This window comes from Leptosomus discolor, chromosome 15 (genome assembly GCF_034619465.1).
Source record: "Leptosomus discolor isolate bLepDis1 chromosome 15, bLepDis1.hap2, whole genome shotgun sequence".
Lineage (NCBI taxonomy): Eukaryota > Metazoa > Chordata > Aves > Leptosomiformes > Leptosomidae > Leptosomus > Leptosomus discolor.
The window spans coordinates 4,203,843-4,222,326 of record NC_141405.1 but is presented as its reverse complement, the minus strand read 5'-3'; the positions used below and the strand labels follow the sequence as shown (position 1 = coordinate 4,222,326).

Below are 18,484 nucleotides of genomic sequence, written 5' to 3'. Positions count from 1 at the left end.
CTCGCCGAGCTCAACCTAGCCCGCCATGAGCTGCCGGCAGCCGCTGCCGAGCGAGCGGGGAGCGCGACAGAGGTAGGGGACGGGTGGGGAGCGCGGGGGGGGGGGGAGGGGAGCGCGGCCTGAGGGGCAGCGGTGGTTGGGGAGGGGGCTTGGAGTGAGGGGTAGGGGCTCGGCCTCCGGGGGGCATCCCCTTGGGCACCGCTAGGCGGGGGTGGGAGTGTGGGGGGTGCGTGGTGGCCGGGGGAGGCGGGAGTGGGGGTGGGGGAGGGCTTGCATTGCCCCAGGGGGTGCGCGGAAGGGGGGAGCTGCGGGGGGGGGGGGGAAGGACGGGGAGAGAGGGGAGGAGCGGCCCCCTGGTCTCTGGAAGGGGTTAAACTGGGTTTGGGAGTGTGGTGGCGGTGGACGTTAAAGGTTTAGCCGGGGGGAGGCGGTTGGCTGCATTTGGGAGATCAAACGGGCATCGAGAATGCAGAGGATACGGGGGGGCCTCGCGGTGGGCTGGAGGGGCCTTTCTCGGCTTGGTGGGGAAGCGGAGGAGGAGGTAGGTCCTGTCTGGGGTGGGGGAGAAGCGGGAGGAATCGTGAAGCACGTAGGAGCTGGGCTGCGAGTGCCCGGAGATGGGAGACCGTGGGGGATGGAGGTGTTGGGTTTGCTTGTGGGCTGCAGGCGTCAAGGAAAGGAGGGATCTGGAGGGAATGCGATCGTGGAGGGGAATGTCTTGTCGAAGAAGAGTGGCCCGAGGAGAGGGAGAAGCCGATGGACCACAGTTGAGGGTGCTGAGGGCACCCCAGGGATGGGAGAGTGAGGAGGCAGCTCCTGGTCTGTAGGCGTGGACCAAATACCAGCAGCTGAGTCTGCTGCAGAAGCTTGTCTGTAAGAAAAGATTCGGTTATAAATACCTCGCTTGAGTCTGTTTTGACTCATGTACTAATTTTTAGGCACTAAACCAGCTCCATCCTGTATTTTGGATGGTGCCCAGGCTGACCTGGATGGTGGGAAAAATCATTTGATGTTAGCGTTAAAATTCTGCGGACGCAGAGGGACGTTGGCTCACAGGAATTTTGGGCTGCTGCTGGTGATCAGCTGCTGTGAAGCAGCGCTGATGTCATAAGAAGGTGGCAAATAAATCAGAAACAGGGAAGGATTTGTCTTCCCTGAGGTGTTTTCTGAGAAAACTTTCTGGATGGAAAATCGTGTCGCTCAGGAATGTGACTGGACTTCAGATGCTGTGGGGAGACGAAGGAAAGTCCTCGCAGGCGCTAAGGGCAGCCTTATGTGAGCAAGGTGAACGTGACTGGGTGTTTACTGAGAGCCTGGTTGCTGCCGCTCTTCCTGGGTGCTTTTCTCAGCCTGGCAGGTGTCATTCAAAGTCCCAGGCTTATTTTTAGACGTGCCCGAGCGCTGAGAGCGATTGCAAGGCTGAGAATTGTCAGATGGGTTTGTTTAGAAAGGTGCTCAGTGCTGGTTTTAACGGTAGGCGTGAGTCCGTGTCCCTTAAACTTAAGAAAACATCAACCTGGCTCCTTTGTGAGAAACCTCATTGTTACCTCCCTGTTCTGGAGAGAACAGCTAAGAAGCCAATGTGGAAGTCCACAGCCCATCAGGGGTTTAGCTGCCTCTTGTTGATTTACCAAGTTTTCCCACTCTTCTTGTAGAGTTGCCTTTAGAGAACAAACAGAAGGTATATCAGGAAGCTGATGATATTTTTTTTCTCATTTCTACCTGAACTTTCCTCAGGAAGAGGAGACGGAATGGCAGTGAAGATGATGGCCATGTTCCCCAGACAAAGCGTAGTACCAGGAACACTGTCCTTCAGGACTCTTGGGACACTGAGGTGAGAGCCTTCTTGGGCAAATTCGGTTTCCTTTAGTGCTGATTTTACATAACACTTGGGATATTCTGTGAAATTTTATTCCTGGAGAGTAGCGGGTGTACACAGAGCAAAGCCAGTGCTGTCGAGGGCTCGAGGCTTGGCTCTGTTCCGTGCTTCCACGACTCAAATCTGCAAGATGTGGTTTGGAAATCAGCAGGTTTTCCAGCCAAGCTGATTCTCTTTGGCCTGAATATTTCTGTTGAGATGTTCCAAATACGGAGGTGTTGGACCCCAGCGAAAAAAGCAGTTGCTGCCCCTTTAGTTTGCTGCCTGGAACGACCTGTAACGCACCCAGAACCGAGGCGGCGGCTGGGGCAGGTTCCAAGCGCCTGGGGTCCCTCAGCCTGGCCGTCTGCTCACCCCGTTTTGGGTTTACTCACAACAATGTGATTATTTCTGGTAGAAAGTCTAAAGCATTGCAGCAAGTGCAATGCCTGCCGCAGCAGTGGTTGCTTCTCTGGGGTTGCAAAACGCTCTGGTGGAGCTCGGCAGTTGGACCAAGACTCACTGGTTCGCAGTGAGAACGCTTGAACTCGAGCTGGTTGGTTTCTGCTGGTGTTTGCCGTGATCTTTTGCTGGATGTGGGATAAACTGTCCCGTATTCGCTCGTCGCTCTCACGACAGGTGTTTGAGGATGCTGCAGTTTGCTGGCTATGAGATTTCTTGCCTAAAAAAATGCTGATTTCCAGACTGCTGCCAGATTCCCTGAGTCGTTGCCTCTATTAATCATCTGAAAATTCGCAGTATGCGTTTCTAATTAGCGATGTAGTTCTGTTGCAAAATGTTCACGGAAAAGAGCGTGGGGAGCAGAGGCTCCCTTTGCTTTGTGTCCCTGGAAGTTAACGAAACAGGTTTCTTTAAAGGTTTTTTAGAAATATCCTTGTTGTTTTTGTACAGTCTCCTCACTTTGAAGCTTGGCTGTAAGGGGTAATTACAAACTCTTGGGGTTATGTCGAACTGTTAACTGTACTGTGACTGCAGAAAGTGTTTTGCGCTACTTATCTCTGGGCAACATATCTTTAATCTTATGGTAATGACTTCAAACGTGTATTTACACTGAAAATGATACCCAGCTCTGTATCCCACCGTTCCTTTTGTGAGGGAGGCTTCCTTTTAACACCTTTACGCGTAGCTGATGCGATAGTCCGTGATGTTGTGTGGCAAACGCTCTTCTAACAGCCCAGCTGTTCATCCCGGAGGAGCTCGCTGTGGTGACCAACGTTCCTGGCTCCTGCTCCTGTTTTGCCAGGAGTTAAGACTTGCTGGGGGTGAAGTCGGTATTGCTTCTCGGGTATAACGGGTAGAACCATAAATGGCTGCTTGTCTGACGCTGAGTCACTTGTCCAACAGGTTAAACCCCTCCTCTCCGTGTGTAGAGTAGTTAATGGCTAAACAAGCTTTGTGGCGGGAGGAGGAAGAGTTTAGTGTGGAACAAGGGATTGAAGTAGGAGTAATGAAATTGTGACTATCGGGAAAAACCTTCATGGTGAGTGGCAGAACTTGTCATGCAAACACTTGGCGTTTGACTGGGCAAAGCTGCTGAAAGGCAGGAGTGGGAACAGTCTTGCGGTGACCCCCCAGGAGTGGGTGACCTTAACTCTGTCCCTAACCCGCCTGTTCGGGGTGCCTGCAAATGACCAGCATGTGCATGACCTGCCTGCCCCACCACAGGCTCCTGCTTCATGCATGTGTTGTGACAGCGTGTTCTTAACCCCCTCAGCCCCGGCGGGCCGGCACGGGGCACCCCTTGCTGCGACGCTGAAGGGCAGGAACGCGCCTGCTGGACACCGTGGTGCAAAACCCAACGTTCCCTTTCTGCAGGGAACAAAACTCACAATGTTGTCTGCTGATGAATAGAGCTTTTTTGTTTTTCCCCCCCGCTTGTTTTCTTGTCATGTAGGGTCACTGGATTGAGCATGCCCAGAAATTCAAGCCCTGAGATTAAATTCGTTTTATTGCAGTCTTTCTTTAAGGACTTTCTGTGCCAAATGGGAGAAATTCTTGCGCTTATAGTGCACAAGAGCTTCCGATTGGTGTCACTCTGATATTTCTTGGCCATTTGTAATACTTTTATTTAGTTTCCTGATAGTTTGACAGCTCTTGCTGATCAAAACTCCTCGCTAGCTTTAGGATATTGAACGAGGAGAGAAAGTGTGTGTGTGTGTCGGAGCAATTTGTAACTTCAAAGAGTAGGAGGGCACACGCATACCTGCTTTTGTGAAACATCAGCTGCAGTACCGATGCCTTTTGCCTGCCTCAGTTGAAAGTCGACTGTTTTCTCTTGCAGAATGTGGTTTATGCGAGACCATAACCTCCATAGGAGGATGGGGCAGCCGTGTTACTGAAACGGGACTTGGCTTTTGCCAGGGCCCTTTTCCAGTTTGTTGGTCTCACTCGTTACTCTGTGTAAGATGAAGGGAGATTTTTTTTTTTTCCCTTCGTGGCAGTTCAAACGTGGGCTGTTCTGTGACATTATCCCTCAGCCCCTCACTTGGAACCCTGCTGCTCACAGGAGCTAGAGTCGATGCAAAAGGCTATCGATGTTTTCTCCCACGAGGTTGCTCTTCCATCCAGGGTAGGCGACATCCTTGATTCCGACTTTTGCAGGAAGGAACCCCAGATTTTCTCCCACCCCAGATTTTCTCCCATCCCTCTCAGCACCACTGCTTGCCAAATTGCTGCAGCCATGTCCCTGCTCTTCGTGAAACAAACGGCTCCCACTCCACGGCCACCCTGAGGGGGACAGCCAGCCTCTGCTTTGCAGCTCAGCCCGTCACCAGGCACACGACGAAAACCTCAGCCCAGAGGTGCAGCGAGCGTTAACCATTAGCCAAGAGAGCACTTGCCACCGCCTTTCCCTTCCTCTCCAGCCTTGACCACGGGGTTCACTAGGCTGTTTTCCCTCACAAATTCAGCGAAAGCCCCTCCCGCTCTCCTGTTGCTGCTGGCCCAGTCAGGCCGAGCTGCAGGGGGTGCTCTGAGGGGCCGCCTGCAAGCAGCCGCTCATGGGCATTGGGGGGAATCTGCAGTTGTGCTCTGCAACCTGGGGAATCACCAGTGAAAACCCCTTTGCTCTGATTTTCCCTGGGAAGGAAGGGAGTCTGCGGTGTTCTGGCTAACTCTTTTCCTTCCTGAATGACTTCTGTAAAACCTGCTGGCTTGTGGTTCCTCTTTGTTACTGCGACCAGCGACAGGATCCCCCAGAGCTCAGAGATACCGCTGGCTCGCTGGCGGAGGTTGCTGACGCGCGGCAGCCGTTGCTTCTCTCAAAGTTTTTGTCTGGCGTTGCAGCCATGCCGCTCTACGGTATTAAAAAAGTATAAAAAAAGTATTACCGAGGAAGCTCTGGTCTTAAATTCTGTGTAAAACCGGGAAACGCTTCTGTTAAACTCATCTGGAAGATTTTGAGAGCAGCAGGGTCTGAATGGCTGTTTCTTAAGTTCCTGTTGTGAGTGAGACGCTGTGTCACAGCTCAGATTAATACATTTAACGGGACGTTTGTTTGGAAATCATTTAGAATTTCTATAGCTGCTCAGTGTGATGTTAAGAGGGGTTAATGTGTCAGCTAGACCGTGAAGATGCCCTTCTGGCACCTAAAAGTACTCTCAAACTTTCGTTGGGCTGCTTTGCTTTGCCCTTTGCTTAAAACTTTGTTTCATTGCCTGTCATTGCTGACATGATGACTTTAAGGATTCTTTTTTTGTCTAATTGTAGTCCAAATGCGTAACAGAATGTGCACCACAGCCTGGGGAAATGGTAGGTCTTTGACGTGATTTGGGCAATAAATGGGCTTCAAGTGCTAGTGAACTTTTGCATTAGAGAAATGGAAATAAAGAGGGTCTGAGAAACCAGATGCATCAACAGCCTTAGATGCAGGAAGCACATCCCAGGACACTATCTCAGTCTTAAAAAAAAATGGGTTATGCGTAAAAATCATCATTACTGACAGCTCTAAAATGTTTGTTAAGATGTGAAACTTCAGCCATAAGCGACGCCAGGTTCTCGTGTTGCTTTTTGCCTCGATTTGCCGAAGGTGGCTGTAACGAAACACAGCCAGGAATACAGACTCAAAGGAAACAGGGTGTCCTGTGCGGTGGGTTTCTCTCCAAGGCTGCTGTGACTTGTTGAGCGTAGCGGCGTTGCACTCCGATATTTGTGCTTCTGTGCGAAATGAGATGGCCTAGTGAGCACCACTGCGTGGCTGCTCTGTCCTTCTGGTGTCCTGCCCCTCTCGAGCGTCAGCAGCACAAGGGAGAGGAGCTGGTTGCTCGTGTAGTTACATCTGCTGCTTCCTCAAGAGTAACTTGGCGTGTGTGGTGGTGTTTTCCCCTCGCTACCTGAGCCCAACACGCCAGCGGGGGTGCAGCCCCGGTGCCCGTGTCTCGCTTGCTGAACTGCTGAACCGAAGCATTTTTGGTGCTCAGCAAAACGAGAAAGTTTTTGCAGTTGAATGGTCACGATCGCTTGTGGGATCAGTGCTGGGGGGGGGGTTCCAGTCAGCACTGAGATGGGGGCCGCCTCGGGTGCCCGCACGGTGCCTTCCCGGGGCCGCCTCGGGTGCCCGCACGGTGCCTTCCCGGGGCCACCTCGGGTGCCCGCACGGTGCCTTCCCGGGGCCGCCTCGGGTGCCCGCACGGTGCCTTCCTGGGCTTTCTCACGGCTCAGGGACGGACACGTGGGCTGCAGTTGGCACCATTCCTCAGGACGCCTTCTGGATGCGGTGCTGACTTGTTTGATTACTTCAAATTTGTCTTTCTCTGCTGGGGCCACCAAGCTCTGGCTTCTGTGGTTTTAGTTTAATGCTTACAAAAAAGTGGGGTGTTTTGGTTTTTTAGCTACTGACGCTGGCAGCTTTTGTGAATTTATTTCTTGGGGGATGGCAAAGCAGCCATTCTCTGGTTCTTCAGCACCTAAATATTTGCAGTGTTGTCCTGCAATGCCTATCACGCAGTAACGAAGTATTTCAGCTGTAACGAATGGAACCTTTCGTTAGTGGCCCTTAAACTGGTGTAAGCCGAACAGTTTTATGTCTTTGAAACCCTGCAAACGATGGCTAATGCTCTCACAGTCGTTACCATGAAATGGATTTATCCTAAATGCTGGCAAATGAGCCCTGTCCTCTCTGCGAGCTAAACCCTGAGTTCTCTTTTCTGCATGTGGAAGTCACTGATGCCTGTCGCTCTTTTGTGTCAAGTGAATTGTTACGGGAAACTACTAGTTAACCTTGCCATCCCAGTACTTAACTGGGAGGAGAGTAGTTGTACGTACGTCAGGGTGTTCAAAGACTTAAAATAGGTATCGTGTTGCGTTTGACTTTCACAGCCTGTTGCTTCGGGTGCTTCAGATCTCAGTTTAGAAAGACTGACTTGTAGGAAAACGCTTTGCATGGTGCTTACCTCAAGTGTCTGCTAGAGCAGGAGCGATAACCTGTTCCTCACGCCCTGCCCGCCTTTACCCGCCCGCGCCGTTCAGTTGGAATGTTCTTTATTTCCCAGTTCTCAGATGAAACTGGCAAACTTCACCAGTGCTAACGTGGGTCACGGGGGCAGAGCTGGTGAGCCTAAAGCGGGAAGATCGAAATCCAGCGCGCTGGAGGTCAGGCTGACGGCTCGCTCGTCCTGCCAGCGCCGTGGCTGACGCTCCTCGTGCGCTGGCAGGAGCAGGAGCTGGGAATGCCAGGCAGGCGCTTGCTGGGTTTACTGGGTCAGGCGGAGCGTGAGCCTGCAGATCCGGAAGGGAGGGACTTGGGTAAAGATGGTTTGCTCTACCTGAGGTGGTGTCAGTAGGGACAGGAGGGAAAATGGGTGATTTTGGTGTTAACCTTCTCTCTGTCTCAGTCCTCCAGCAGTGATAGTGGCAGCACGAGCAGCAGCTGCAGTAGCATCCACAGCCCGGACAGAGCGTGTGCTGCAGAAACCAGCTTCCACCCAGTTGTTGCAGGCTCCAGTCCAGTCTCCTGTCAGGCCGTCCATGACCAATCGGCGTTGAGCCAAGGGCCCTATTTCTACATCAACCAGATCTTGAAGGAGGCACACTTTCACAGCCTACAGAGCCGGGGACGCCTGCCAACATGATGACCCAGCAGCTCCCTTACTTCTGTGAACGGACAGCATTGTAGATGGGATATTTCAACTTTCAAAGTTTGTTAAAAAGGAATTGCACAAAATGCCTGTTACCTTTTCACCCTGTATTTGAAATAACAGGTCAACAGGAAATTGTTTACGTGTGGTTGCTGCACTATTCCAATGCAAAAGGGGCTTTGAAGCAATTTTTATAGGATTCTTTTTGGGGTGGTTGTAAAGTAGGTGTCAAGAGGAGACTTGAGGAATCCACATCTGTGTATAGGATCGCAAAATGTCCAGTTCCAATCGACTGCCTAATCTGTTTATTTGTTTGTTAGCAATTTGTTGCTTTCTGTAAAGTTCTCTCAAATGTTCCTCTTCAGTTTTATAAGTCTTTTTTTAATTTCAATAAACTAGTCAAAAATGGATTTGGCAACATACTTTTTTGGAGCATTTAGAGTTCATAAGCCAGTAAGAACAGGCGCTGGCACTGGACTCCCTTAGGCCTGCCCCAGCTGCGAACTTTCCACCCCGCTGGGTGTGCGAGGAGCCTTATCTCACTTGATCTTTACTGCTGAGAGGGGGGTTGTACATCGCTCCACTACCCGTTTCTAGCTGTGAAATGTTGTGTTTTCTGTTACAGCGTGGAGTGGTTGGTTTTGTTTTGGTTTTTTTCTTCTTTAATTTGACTTTAAGGTTAACAGCTTCTAAGGAATAGGAGGTGGAAGAGTAGCTCCACCTCCGTTCCAGCAGCCAGCTGGCAAGGACAATCCTGACCTGTGCCTCGTTCGAGGGGCACACTAGGATGGGGCTAAGGATGGAAAAACAAAGGAAGGTGTCACTGCTCCCTGCCACGGGGCGAGAGTGATCTCAGTGAAGACAACTACACAGACAAGCTCTTTAGTTTTTAATTCCATCACTTGGTCATGCCAGAAAGCCAGCCCAGCTTGAAGAGAGAAGGTGCAGCGGTGTCTTCCTCTTCCGTGACCAGCTGCCGGAACAACGAGCCAGGGCGCGAGGCCTCATCTTCCGCCCTCGTGAGCGCAGGAGCTGGAACCTGCCAAGTTTTTGAAGACACAAGCGTCAGTCACTCTTACAGCACACCTTTGACTTACTCCATACCCTCACCTGTAGTAGCTGCAAGGAGGTGTAGACTACAGCAGAACGGCTCTTCCCAGGGAACTTGAACCCCAACCTAGGCTGTGTCACTCCTGGTGGTTAGTGACAGGCAGAGGAGCACAGCACCTTGCTGTTGTTAGCAACAGGAAACTGCAGATGGCATTCAATGCTCAAAAAACCCCCCAAAAAGGGGCTGTTGCCCTTGAGAGCTGTTCTTGAGCAGCTAAGGACTTGAACCTTTCCAGACCTGGCCTAGCGTAGGAGGAGCAAGGGGTCTAGGGAAGCGTGGCTAGCGCAGAACACCCGTGGGCCACCACGGCAGGTGAGGGGAGGGGTGAGAGCAAGCCAAACATCACTGCACACCGCTCTGCTACAGCTGAGGGCTCAGAGGTGAAGAACACCTTCAGGGTGATGCTTTGGGCTTTTAAACCACCCTTATGCTACGTCTGGTCCTTCAAGCTTCCGAATACTGGAGAACAGGAGGTGCAGAGTAAACATCAGCATCTCAGGCAACACTCTCTGCTCCAATGAAACCAGACCTTGACTCTTCCAGCCCAGTTGAAAAGACTTCACCACAGATGGATTATTGGGTTAATAATAGCCAAAGGAAACAGATTACTAGTTACTGCTTCCTGAAACACGGAGGTATTCCTTGGCGCTCTCAACCCTCAGCATGCAGAGCTCCAGCTAAGCAGCTGTTTTAAACTGGGGGAAACACAGCACCATAATGGTTGTCTACTGCTAAACTCAGAAACAGGACAACACCGAGCTTTGCAAGAGAAGCAAGCCACTCCGTTCACACAGGCTTCAATACCCAAGCCAGGCTTCGTCGGGAGTTAGAGGTCAGCAGCGCACTGGAAAGGAGTTCACATAATTAACCAGTATCCTCCAACCAGTATCCTCCAACCAGTATCCTCCAACCAGTATCCTCCAACCAGTATCCTCCAACCAGTATCCTCCAACCAGTATCCTCCAACCAGTATCCTCCAACCAGTATCCTCCAACCAGTATCCTCCAACCAGTATCCTCCAACCAGTATCCTCCAACCAGTATCCTCCAACCAGTATCCTCCAACCAGTATCCTCCAACCAGTATCCTCCAACCAGTATCCTCCAACCAGTATCCTCCAACCAGTATCCTCCAACCAGTATCCTCCAACCAGTATCCTCCAACCAGTATCCTCCAACCAGTATCCTCCAACCAGTATCCTCCAACCAGTATCCTCCAACCAGTATCCTCCAACCAGTATCCTCCAACCAGTATCCTCCAACCAGTATCCTCCAACCAGTATCCTCCAACCAGTATCCTCCAACCAGTATCCTCCAACCTTTCTTGCAGCCATCTTTAAATGAATTGTCTTTCATGCGTTGCTCTCAAAATGCCTCATCTGTGTAAGCCTTCACTGCATTTTCACGGTGGTTATTGCCTGTGTTTTACCACAGAGCACTGGGCCCCCAAAATACAGGGGCTGTCAGGGTTTTTTTTTTGAGGGTCAAGGGGAAGTCCAAACCACCTCGTGCTGTGTTGCCGTACCTGTTCTCTTATTTTACTGAAAATAAAAAATCAGGTTAAATACGAACTCTGGCTACTTTCTTCTTTCCCTGCAAGCTCTAGTGGTAGTGGGAGAATGAGCAGTGACAGAACTAGAGCGCAGTTGTACCAACCTGAACTCCTTCTGTGCTCCTGGTAGCAGACTTGCTCTTTCGGGAGCTCGACATGCTCAGCGGCAGAAGTCCAAATCTTAAGACAGAGAAGAAAGAAATGTGGCCGCTCCCAGGGCAGCCCCAGCTCTAGACCTGCTTCCCAAAAAGGCAGGAGAACGCACGGAAGAGCCGAGTACCTCACCTGATCTGGCTGGATGCTAACGGCAAGATGTTGTGGAGCTCCTGGGAGCTGGGAGCACCGCTCCTGCTCGTGTACTGGTTCTCCGTGCCGGTCAGCAAGCCGAAGAGAACCTAGAAGGCACGAAGGAGCTGCCTGTAGCTGGGGGCAGTGGCAGAGCTGACCACACACCGCAGCGCGGGTGAGTCTACCGGCAAAATGTCTCCCTTCCCCCTCTAACTCTTGCTTTTAATTGTGCGCTGCTCGTTACTGAGTTCCAGGCCTGTTTCAGCACTACTTAACCCAATTAGCGTTGCACAGGCTCCAGTGAATCCCGGTAGATAAAGTTCAGCCAACTCCACGCATGATGATGAGCCGTGCAGCCAGCTCACCAAGCTCCTCTTATCTTCAGCTGGCATTAAATCCTCTTTCCCATCTCGGAGCCAGCGCCAGCGGTTATCTTTAGGCATTAAGCCGTCTATAAAGCCACCCCCGCTGCCCTTCCAAACTCTGTTTTGCAGCCCAGCTTCCGGGTCCATCCCTTCTTTTGCCTTGAGCTTACGGAAGTTCGCTGGACCAGGCGATTCAGGTTGCTGTTCAAGTGGGGAGTGAAAACATCCAAGTCAAACGGATCTATGTGGCCCTCCAGGAAGTCGGTCACCTTCTCAATCCTACGAGCAGAGCAGAGGAGTCCTGTCAGGGGTCACATCCCAGCGATCTTTCACGGGTCCCTCTGAAACAGGGAGGGATTTGTCCCCAAGAGGTGACGGAGCAAAACAGGAGTGACTCAGCAGAACAGCAGCTGCCTGAAGGGTTTCCAGCAATCACGTAACCTACAACATCTGCTGGGGCAGAGGAACCTTCTCCCTGTCCTACAGCTCGGAGATGACTCCGTTCGAGACTGGAGCATACACAAGGTTTTAACTCTTGGGTGGAAGTGTGACTGTTCTCCCCAGGAGCATCCTCTGACGCTACCCCTGCTGCCGTACGGACACGCTGGGGGACCAGGCTGGGGGACCAGCCTGCTGTCTCCGGGCTCTCAGCCGCAGGATCCCACCCCTCCCTCTCTATTTTGAGGATGAGCTTAGTGTCAGCAAAGCTGTCAGAGCCTAGAGTCTGCTCTGAGGCCCAAAGGCAGCACTCCTGCAGGGACCCTCCCGACAGCCTGTCAGGCCATTGGTTTAAACTGTTTTAGGGACCCACAAACTACTGCTGGTACCTGAACCCCAGAACTGCGCCGCACCTGGAGTCATGCTTGATCCTGCTGGGTTTTGCTTCCTCGCTTTTCGCCGTCAGGATGATGCTGAGGTACCGCAGATCGTAGAGTAACTGCAGAGCCCTGTTCTGCGTCATGGGGAAGGCGCCAGCTTTCTGCAAACAGGACAGTCGGGAAACGGCTCTTCACTCACCCCCAGAGGGCTGTCCACGGACTGCTGCTTCGGGTGAAAAGCTTAAAACCACCAGCCCCAAGAAACAACCAACCCAACGGAACCGTTCTGAGCGTGCAGGCTGGCGTCTGATCCCTTCTTGCCTCGTTTTTGAGGGAGGCAGGGGAAGAATGTGCTTTTCCACCTCTCGCAGGCAGACATTTGCTGGTCCGAGGGACAGGAGTGTACGCATCGCCACGGGCCCAGCGACCCCCTCACCCCCCACCAGCTGGAGCAAGGGCTGATCCTCCTCACGTACCTTCTCCTGCTGCTCTTCCATGAGCTTTTCGTAGGCAGCAAGCACTTCTGCCATGCAGAGCCTCAGCAGCTCCTGCAAGGTGACTTTCGGAAGAGTATGGCCACCGACCCGGTTCACCTCTTGGCACAGACTGAAGAGGAGGCACTGGACGTACCAGGAAGGCTGTTGAAGAAAACAGTGTTATTTTCCTGTGGTCTGTAGCTTTATCAGCAGCACAACATCACTTCAGTGCTCGTGATGTGAGCTTCCTACTTCCTCAGCAACCACAAAGCGCTGCCACTGAGACCTACCTGCCCCCACAGCACGGCTCAAGTTTTGTTTACTGACACAGCAGACTTGGGGGACTTTGGGGACGGCTATAACCAAAAGTACTTTTACCAGAGGTATTCACCTGATGTAGCCAGAACAGAATTGTTTGTCGTGCCTCTTCTGTCACCACTGACCCTGCTTTGACCGACCACCCACTATCTGGGCTTGTTATTTACTCCCTCCCTTTTCTCCTGGGCCTGCCAGGTATCCTGAGCTCTCATCCAGCTACTTTTTCCTTCAAAATCAACAAAAAAATCACCTTACAAAGTTCACTACAAAAGACTATTGCCCTCCTGTACTGTGCAAACACAGAACTCTCTTGCCCTGGCCCTCCTCTCCCTCCACGTGATCACCACCGGCTTCGTCACTGCAAGTGTCATGCCTGCACCACCACCCCCACGCTGAGGGAGAGCTGCAAGCCACGGTTCTCTCCGGCTTTGCACGGTCCCTCTCTCGCAGCCCTGTCCTTCGGTGCCTCCAGTTTCCATGAACTCATGCTCCTGGGGGCGCCTGCGTATAAATCAGGCCCAAGTCCTTTGGCTCAGTTTTACAAGATCTGGGCCAATCTTACTCATTTGAATATATAGCAGCAACTATCTGATTGTCCTCCTCTGACCTCAGGAGGTATCTCAAAGAGCAAATAGCGCTGGAGAGTGTTTGCCCTCTGCTCCTAACACCAAACAAACTCCAGAGCAGGCCAGCACCATTTGACAAAGCAGCAGTTTTGGAACCTTTCCTCCTCCCAGCAGACTGTTTCTTGGGGTTTACCGAGAAGACGCAGCTCGTACCTGCACAGGCAGCCGGATCGTTGACGTTACGCTGTTTCCAGACTCCGTCTCCTCCTGAATTTCAATTTCATCCCAGTTGGTGGCTGTGGCCAAGACCGAGCCAGCTGTGTCGAGCAGCAGCGTGTGGGTAAAGCACTGCACCAGCCCCTGGAGCGCAAAGCACGAGAGCACCCAGTCACAGACCGCTCTAACGGGAGCGCCAAAGGACAGGCAGCCTGCTCCTCCGCTCCTGCCCGCGGAGACACCCCCCCTCCCACATCCCCCCCACTCCTCCCAAAGCGAATCTTATGGAAACCATCCCACTGGGTGCCACCTCCGAGCTGCCGCCGCGCCCTCTCCCCGCAGGCTGACCGAGCAGTGCGGCGAGCTCTCAGCGGCGCTGACCGCAGGGAGCTGAGCGAGCGAAACCCACGCAGGAAGCAGCTGCGAGGATTAAAAAAAAAAAAACCCCAGCTCCTTACTTTGGTGACAGCTGAGCTCCAGATCTGATACGCAAACAGGCTCTGCTGCAGGAGCTCTGCCTTCACCCCCTGCCACTTGGCCTGCACGGGGGTCACCTCCTGGGTTTTCCCCTTCCCCAGCTTCTTGGTGGAGCGGGTTTCCTTCAGCGCCATCTCCGGGCTGCCTGAGTGGCCCAGGATACACTGCTTCAGGTGAGGGCAGAGCTCGGGCAGGGACTGGCAGAGTCTGGCCATGAAGAGGACGGCGTTGAGCCTGGCATCGCTGGGAGCGTCCGCCTGCCCCCCCAGCAGCAGGCTCTGGGCGCTCTGGAGCTCTTGGCGCACGCCGCCCAGTACGTGGTGGATGCAGGCGACGCAGTGGTCGCGGAGCAGCCCCTCTACCGTGCCGGCGTCGGCGTAGCGGTCGAAGGCAGAGCGCGGCTGCGCTGCCGGAGCGGCCTCCTTGGCGGCCGAGGAGTCGGCGGGAAGGTAGGACAGGAGATCGTCCAACCTGGCCTTCAGCTTCGAGTCCAGCGCCGAGCAGAAGCTCTGCACGCACGGCGTGAGCGCCTGGGCCTTCAGGGAGAGGCCGCTCTTGGAGAAGTGGCCGCGGTTTGCCACGTTGACCCACGCGGCGTCGGAAGGCAGGTCACCAGAGCTCTCCGACCACAGGAACAGGGCCACGTTGTGTTCAAACTGGATGTGCTTGCTGAGGGCAGAGGCGCTAGGTTTGACTTCAAGTTCCTGCAAGGCTAAGGTGAGAAGCTGTTTGGAGCTGCTCAAGATGGAGTCAAACCCTTCTTTGGTCAGTGTCTGGAACAGAACCAGGAGGGGGAGGAAACAAACAAAAAAAGCACTTTTTACAAGTGCCTCTTGCCACCCAGCACTTAAAATACACACTTAGTGCCGCTGAGACACCAGTTTGAGCCAACAGGAGGGGGCACAGAGGAAGGCTCCCCACAAGCACCCACCTCTAGCCTGTCCAGGAACAGCTGCTGCAGCAGGTCCTCCCAGAAGGAAGCGGGCTTGTCCAAAAGGCGCCGGCACACTGCCTCCCAGTGCTGGCTTACGGCCTCGCTGGTGAGCAGCTCCCACACGGCGTCGCGAATCCCCGCGAGGCCCTTCATGCTCTTCACGTAGACGAGCAGGTTGCTCACCCCGGCCCTGATGTCGTCGCTGCACCTGAAGGCAACGTTTCGCTTCAGTTGGACTCGCTCAGACACAGCCCCGGGGAAGGCAGGAGAGAACATGGGCCACATCGAGGCGGTGGAATCCTTAACCTGTCGGTAAGGGGCTCTGCCAGCAGAATCACCTGCGGGGCTGAGGGCACCTCTGCCTCTCGGCCAGGCAGCTGCACCCTGGATCCCACACCGGGGCCCCGCAGGAAAGCCACGAGCCCACCGGCAGGACCCCTGGCCTATGGTGGGTGTGGAAACTGGGAGCCCAGTGTCCCAGGGAAGCTGGCAGGCAGGGACTGAGGGTAGGCAGGGGCTCTGGGAAGGGTTGCTGGGGAAATATCCCCCGACCAGCAAACACACCATGGCGGGGGAGGGGGGGGGCTGCAGGGGATGACAGGGACCCGCTGGCTCCATCGGGTAAATGACACAGGAGTGACAAGGCTGTTCAGGAGTGGGCAGGGCTGCCAGGCTGTCCCCATCCACAGGGCAGGGCATGGTGGGATGGGGCTGGAGCTGGCCACTCTATAAAGGGGGGGTCTCTCTGCCCAGGGGAGGGCAGTGAGGAGAAAGGAGGAGCTGCATCAAGAGCCAAACGAGCCAGGTGAGGGATTTTCGTCTCGTTCACTCTGTGCCTGTTTGCTGGAGTAAAGCAGCTCTGGACAAAGGTCTTTGGGCAGCCCAGGGGGTCTGTTCTGTCCGAGAGTTACAGCCTGGCTGTTAGGACGGTGCTGTGCTGCCTGTGGGTGTGTAACTGCTGGGGAGAGGGGATGCTGGGCAAGAAGGCAGCCAAAGGCAGAGCCCAGCTAGGGCGAGCGAGGAACGAAGCGAGTTTGGGTTTGCTTTGTGCTGCTGCCTCGGCACAGAGGCCGTGCAGTGGCTGGGAGGGTCCTGGAAGGGGCGGGGGGGGACACTGTCACACTCACATGGCAATCCACTGCTGCAGCGTGTCTCTGAGGTAGTCCTGGCTGATGGGGTGTGCCAAGGTCCGCAGGGCTGGCTGGAACTCCACCACCGACTCGGGGAGGTACCTGAACCAGCTGCTCAGCTTCACCTCCTCCTCCAGAACGCCACCTCTCCCTGAAAGCACACAGTCAGGGGCTCAGCCCAGTGTGGGGGGCAGCCTCCTGCCTGCAAATCCAGGCAGGCAGAGGCCTAAGGCAGAGCTGCCTGGGTGCTCACCTGCTGGGTGCTGGCCTGTGGTGCTCTCCAGGGTGGAGAAGAGCAAGCCGCAGGGCAGGGCTGGGTCCGGCGGCATCCCTTCAGGCGTGGTGTAGAAGAGGGCATGAGCCTGGTACAGGGTAGTGGTGAGCAGCTCCATCAGTGAGCACACCTGAGCTTTTATACCCGCCCCTGCAGAGAAATGCCTTTCAGCCAAGGCAGCCCCTTCAGCAAAGGGGCCAGCAGCCCTGAGATTCTAGTGGAACCTTCTGGGGAAGGGCTGGAGGGTGAAGGACTCAGCCCTGTGCCCCACCTGCTTCCCCATAACGATGGGCTTGGCTTAAGACCTTGAGCACTGGTCATTTTTTGAGGTGTTTCGCCGCTGGGGCAAAACGCCGCCAGCAGTGTTGGCCCCACCACGACACGGTTGCACCCCACCATCATGAGCTTTACAGCGCTAACCCCCCCGCTCTTCTGAGGGGCAAGAGGAAGCAAAGGGGGTTACCCTGACTCTCAAAAGGGGGGTGGACCCGTCGTACTGACCGTGGTGGGGCTGGTTGAGGAGCTGCTGAATGGCCAGCTTCCTGGCCAGAAGGAAGTCGGCGAGGGCCTGGCGCGGAGAGCTGTCCTCCAGGAGCATGATGGCACACAGGGCTTCGGCCACCGCCTGGTCCGACACAGTCTGGCTCTTCAGCAGGGACTTGCTCTCCTGCAGGATGGTGGATCTGGCGAGGGAAGGAGGTGGACGGTCACTGGTCTCAGTGCTTGACCGATATTCAGGAGTGATTACGCGATAGCCCACCAAGCAAGGGTGCTATCTTCCCCGGGCAGAAGCGGGGCTATCTGGGTGTTAGGGGACTAGGTGAGGCGTTCTTGCCCCAAGCAGAGCAGGGCAAGAGCCATGGGGTCTCACATCATGGGCTCACAGAACAGTTTGGGTTGGAAGAGACCTTCAAAAACCATCGAGTCCAGCCCCCCCTTGCCCCCACCACGGGGAGAGACATTTTCCACCAGACCAGGTTGCTCAAAGCCTCATCCAACCTGCCCTTGACCACTTCCAATGATAGCGCATTCCCACCACCCTCCTCGTACAACATTTCTTCCCGGTGGCCACCGAGGAGCCCAGCTGTGGCCCACCTGAGGTGGCTGGCGGCGGCCACTTGCCGCAGGAGGATGGGGAAGCGGGCGAGGACGGGGCTGCTGCGGGCACGGGGTGCGTCGAGCTGCAGCTGGCGGCGGAGGTGACCCCCGAGCAGGTGGAGCCGGGCGGCGGGCAGGTACCGACCGGCCTCCACGGCGCCCCACACCTTTTCGGGGACGTCCAGCAGCAGCTTAAGCTGCGCCGCCGCCCGGTAGAAGCTCTCCTGAACCGGCGGCCGAGCCTAGAAGGGGGCGAGAAGGGAGGGAGCCGGGGGGGGGGGGAAAGAAGGAGTCAGGGGGGCTCCGGAGCCGGCTCCCCCCACCCCGCCCCAGCCCCTCGCTCCCTCACCGGCACCGCGGGGCCGGACCGGGCCGCGCCGCCCCGCTGCAGGCCCCGCACGGCGCCCAGGAGGCGCTCGGCGCTGAGGCGCATCTCGGCGATGGTGTCGGCCGCTTCGATGAGGTCGCGGTACCGCTCGCCCACCATCTGCCGCAGCTCCTCCCGCTTCTGCTCGATGCCGGCCCTCAGCCGCCGCTCCACCGCCCGCAGCTCGGCCGCCGTGTGCGCCTCGAAGAGAGCCTCGGCCTCGCCGCCCCGCGCCGCCATGGCCGCCCCGGCCCGCAACCGGGGCGGAGCTGACGTGGACGCCGTCGCCATCTTTGCGGTGGGAAGGGCGCTTCCGGGCTGGCGTCAGGGCGGGGGGACGCCGCCATCTTTGTGCAGGGCAGAGGCGCGCCCGGGCGCTGTTGCTATGGCGACGCGGCCTGGGCCAGCGGGGGTGGAGAAAAACACCGATTTTTTTCTGGTTTTTTTTTTTTATTTCCAATTTTTTTTTGTCCTTTTCCCGTGTCCCCGCGTCCTGCGGGTGCCGCTCTCGCTCTGCACACCCCGGGAGGCCCCTCCCGAGCC

General features: G+C 55.1%; 2 protein-coding genes across 4 annotated transcripts; one reads left to right on the top strand and one right to left on the bottom strand.

Moving 5' to 3' along the window:
* Positions 1 to 10: 10 nt before the first annotated feature.
* Positions 11 to 8,363, top strand: VCF1 (VCP nuclear cofactor family member 1). Of its 3 annotated transcripts, none has more exons than XM_086473858.1 (5): positions 11 to 72; positions 1,738 to 1,834; positions 2,277 to 2,279; positions 5,907 to 5,966; positions 7,711 to 8,363. In XM_086473858.1, exons 1-5 carry the CDS (start codon positions 26 to 28, stop codon positions 7,945 to 7,947), a joined length of 444 nt encoding a protein of 147 aa, XP_086329984.1. In that variant the 5' UTR covers positions 11 to 25; the 3' UTR covers positions 7,948 to 8,363. The 3 variants fall into 3 exon arrangements, with proteins under 3 accessions (XP_086329984.1, XP_086329985.1, XP_086329986.1); XM_086473859.1 differs by lacking the exon at positions 2,277 to 2,279 and adding an exon at positions 2,028 to 2,030; XM_086473860.1 differs by lacking the exons at positions 2,277 to 2,279; positions 5,907 to 5,966.
* Positions 8,364 to 8,825: 462 nt separating this feature from the next.
* Positions 8,826 to 18,181, bottom strand: COG1 (component of oligomeric golgi complex 1). Its single transcript, XM_086473856.1, has 14 exons — positions 17,924 to 18,181; positions 17,572 to 17,816; positions 16,978 to 17,159; positions 16,456 to 16,626; positions 16,200 to 16,353; positions 15,070 to 15,280; positions 14,120 to 14,911; positions 13,659 to 13,805; positions 12,562 to 12,723; positions 12,119 to 12,246; positions 11,438 to 11,546; positions 10,900 to 11,009; positions 10,719 to 10,794; positions 8,826 to 8,992 (listed from the first exon to the last, which is right to left on the bottom strand). Exons 1-14 carry the CDS (start codon positions 18,179 to 18,181, stop codon positions 8,852 to 8,854), a joined length of 2,886 nt encoding a protein of 961 aa, XP_086329982.1. The 3' UTR covers positions 8,826 to 8,851.
* Positions 18,182 to 18,484: the final 303 nt, after the last annotated feature.

Coding starts and splice junctions, on each gene's coding strand:
- COG1 (XM_086473856.1), bottom strand. CDS start 18,181: ATGGCGGCGCGGGGCGGCGAGGCCGAGGCTCTCTTCGAGGCGCACACG. Junction 16,354..16,455: donor CACAGGCCAGCACCCAGCAG/GTGAGCACCCAG, acceptor GTGTGCTTTCAG/GGAGAGGTGGCGTTCTGGAG. Junction 13,806..14,119: donor GGAGCTCAGCTGTCACCAAA/GTAAGGAGCTGG, acceptor TTTGCGCTCCAG/GGGCTGGTGCAGTGCTTTAC.
- VCF1 (XM_086473858.1), top strand. CDS start 26: ATGAGCTGCCGGCAGCCGCTGCCGAGCGAGCGGGGAGCGCGACAGAG. Junction 73..1,737: donor GAGCGGGGAGCGCGACAGAG/GTAGGGGACGGG, acceptor AACTTTCCTCAG/GAAGAGGAGACGGAATGGCA. Junction 5,967..7,710: donor GAAACAGGGTGTCCTGTGCG/GTGGGTTTCTCT, acceptor TCTCTGTCTCAG/TCCTCCAGCAGTGATAGTGG.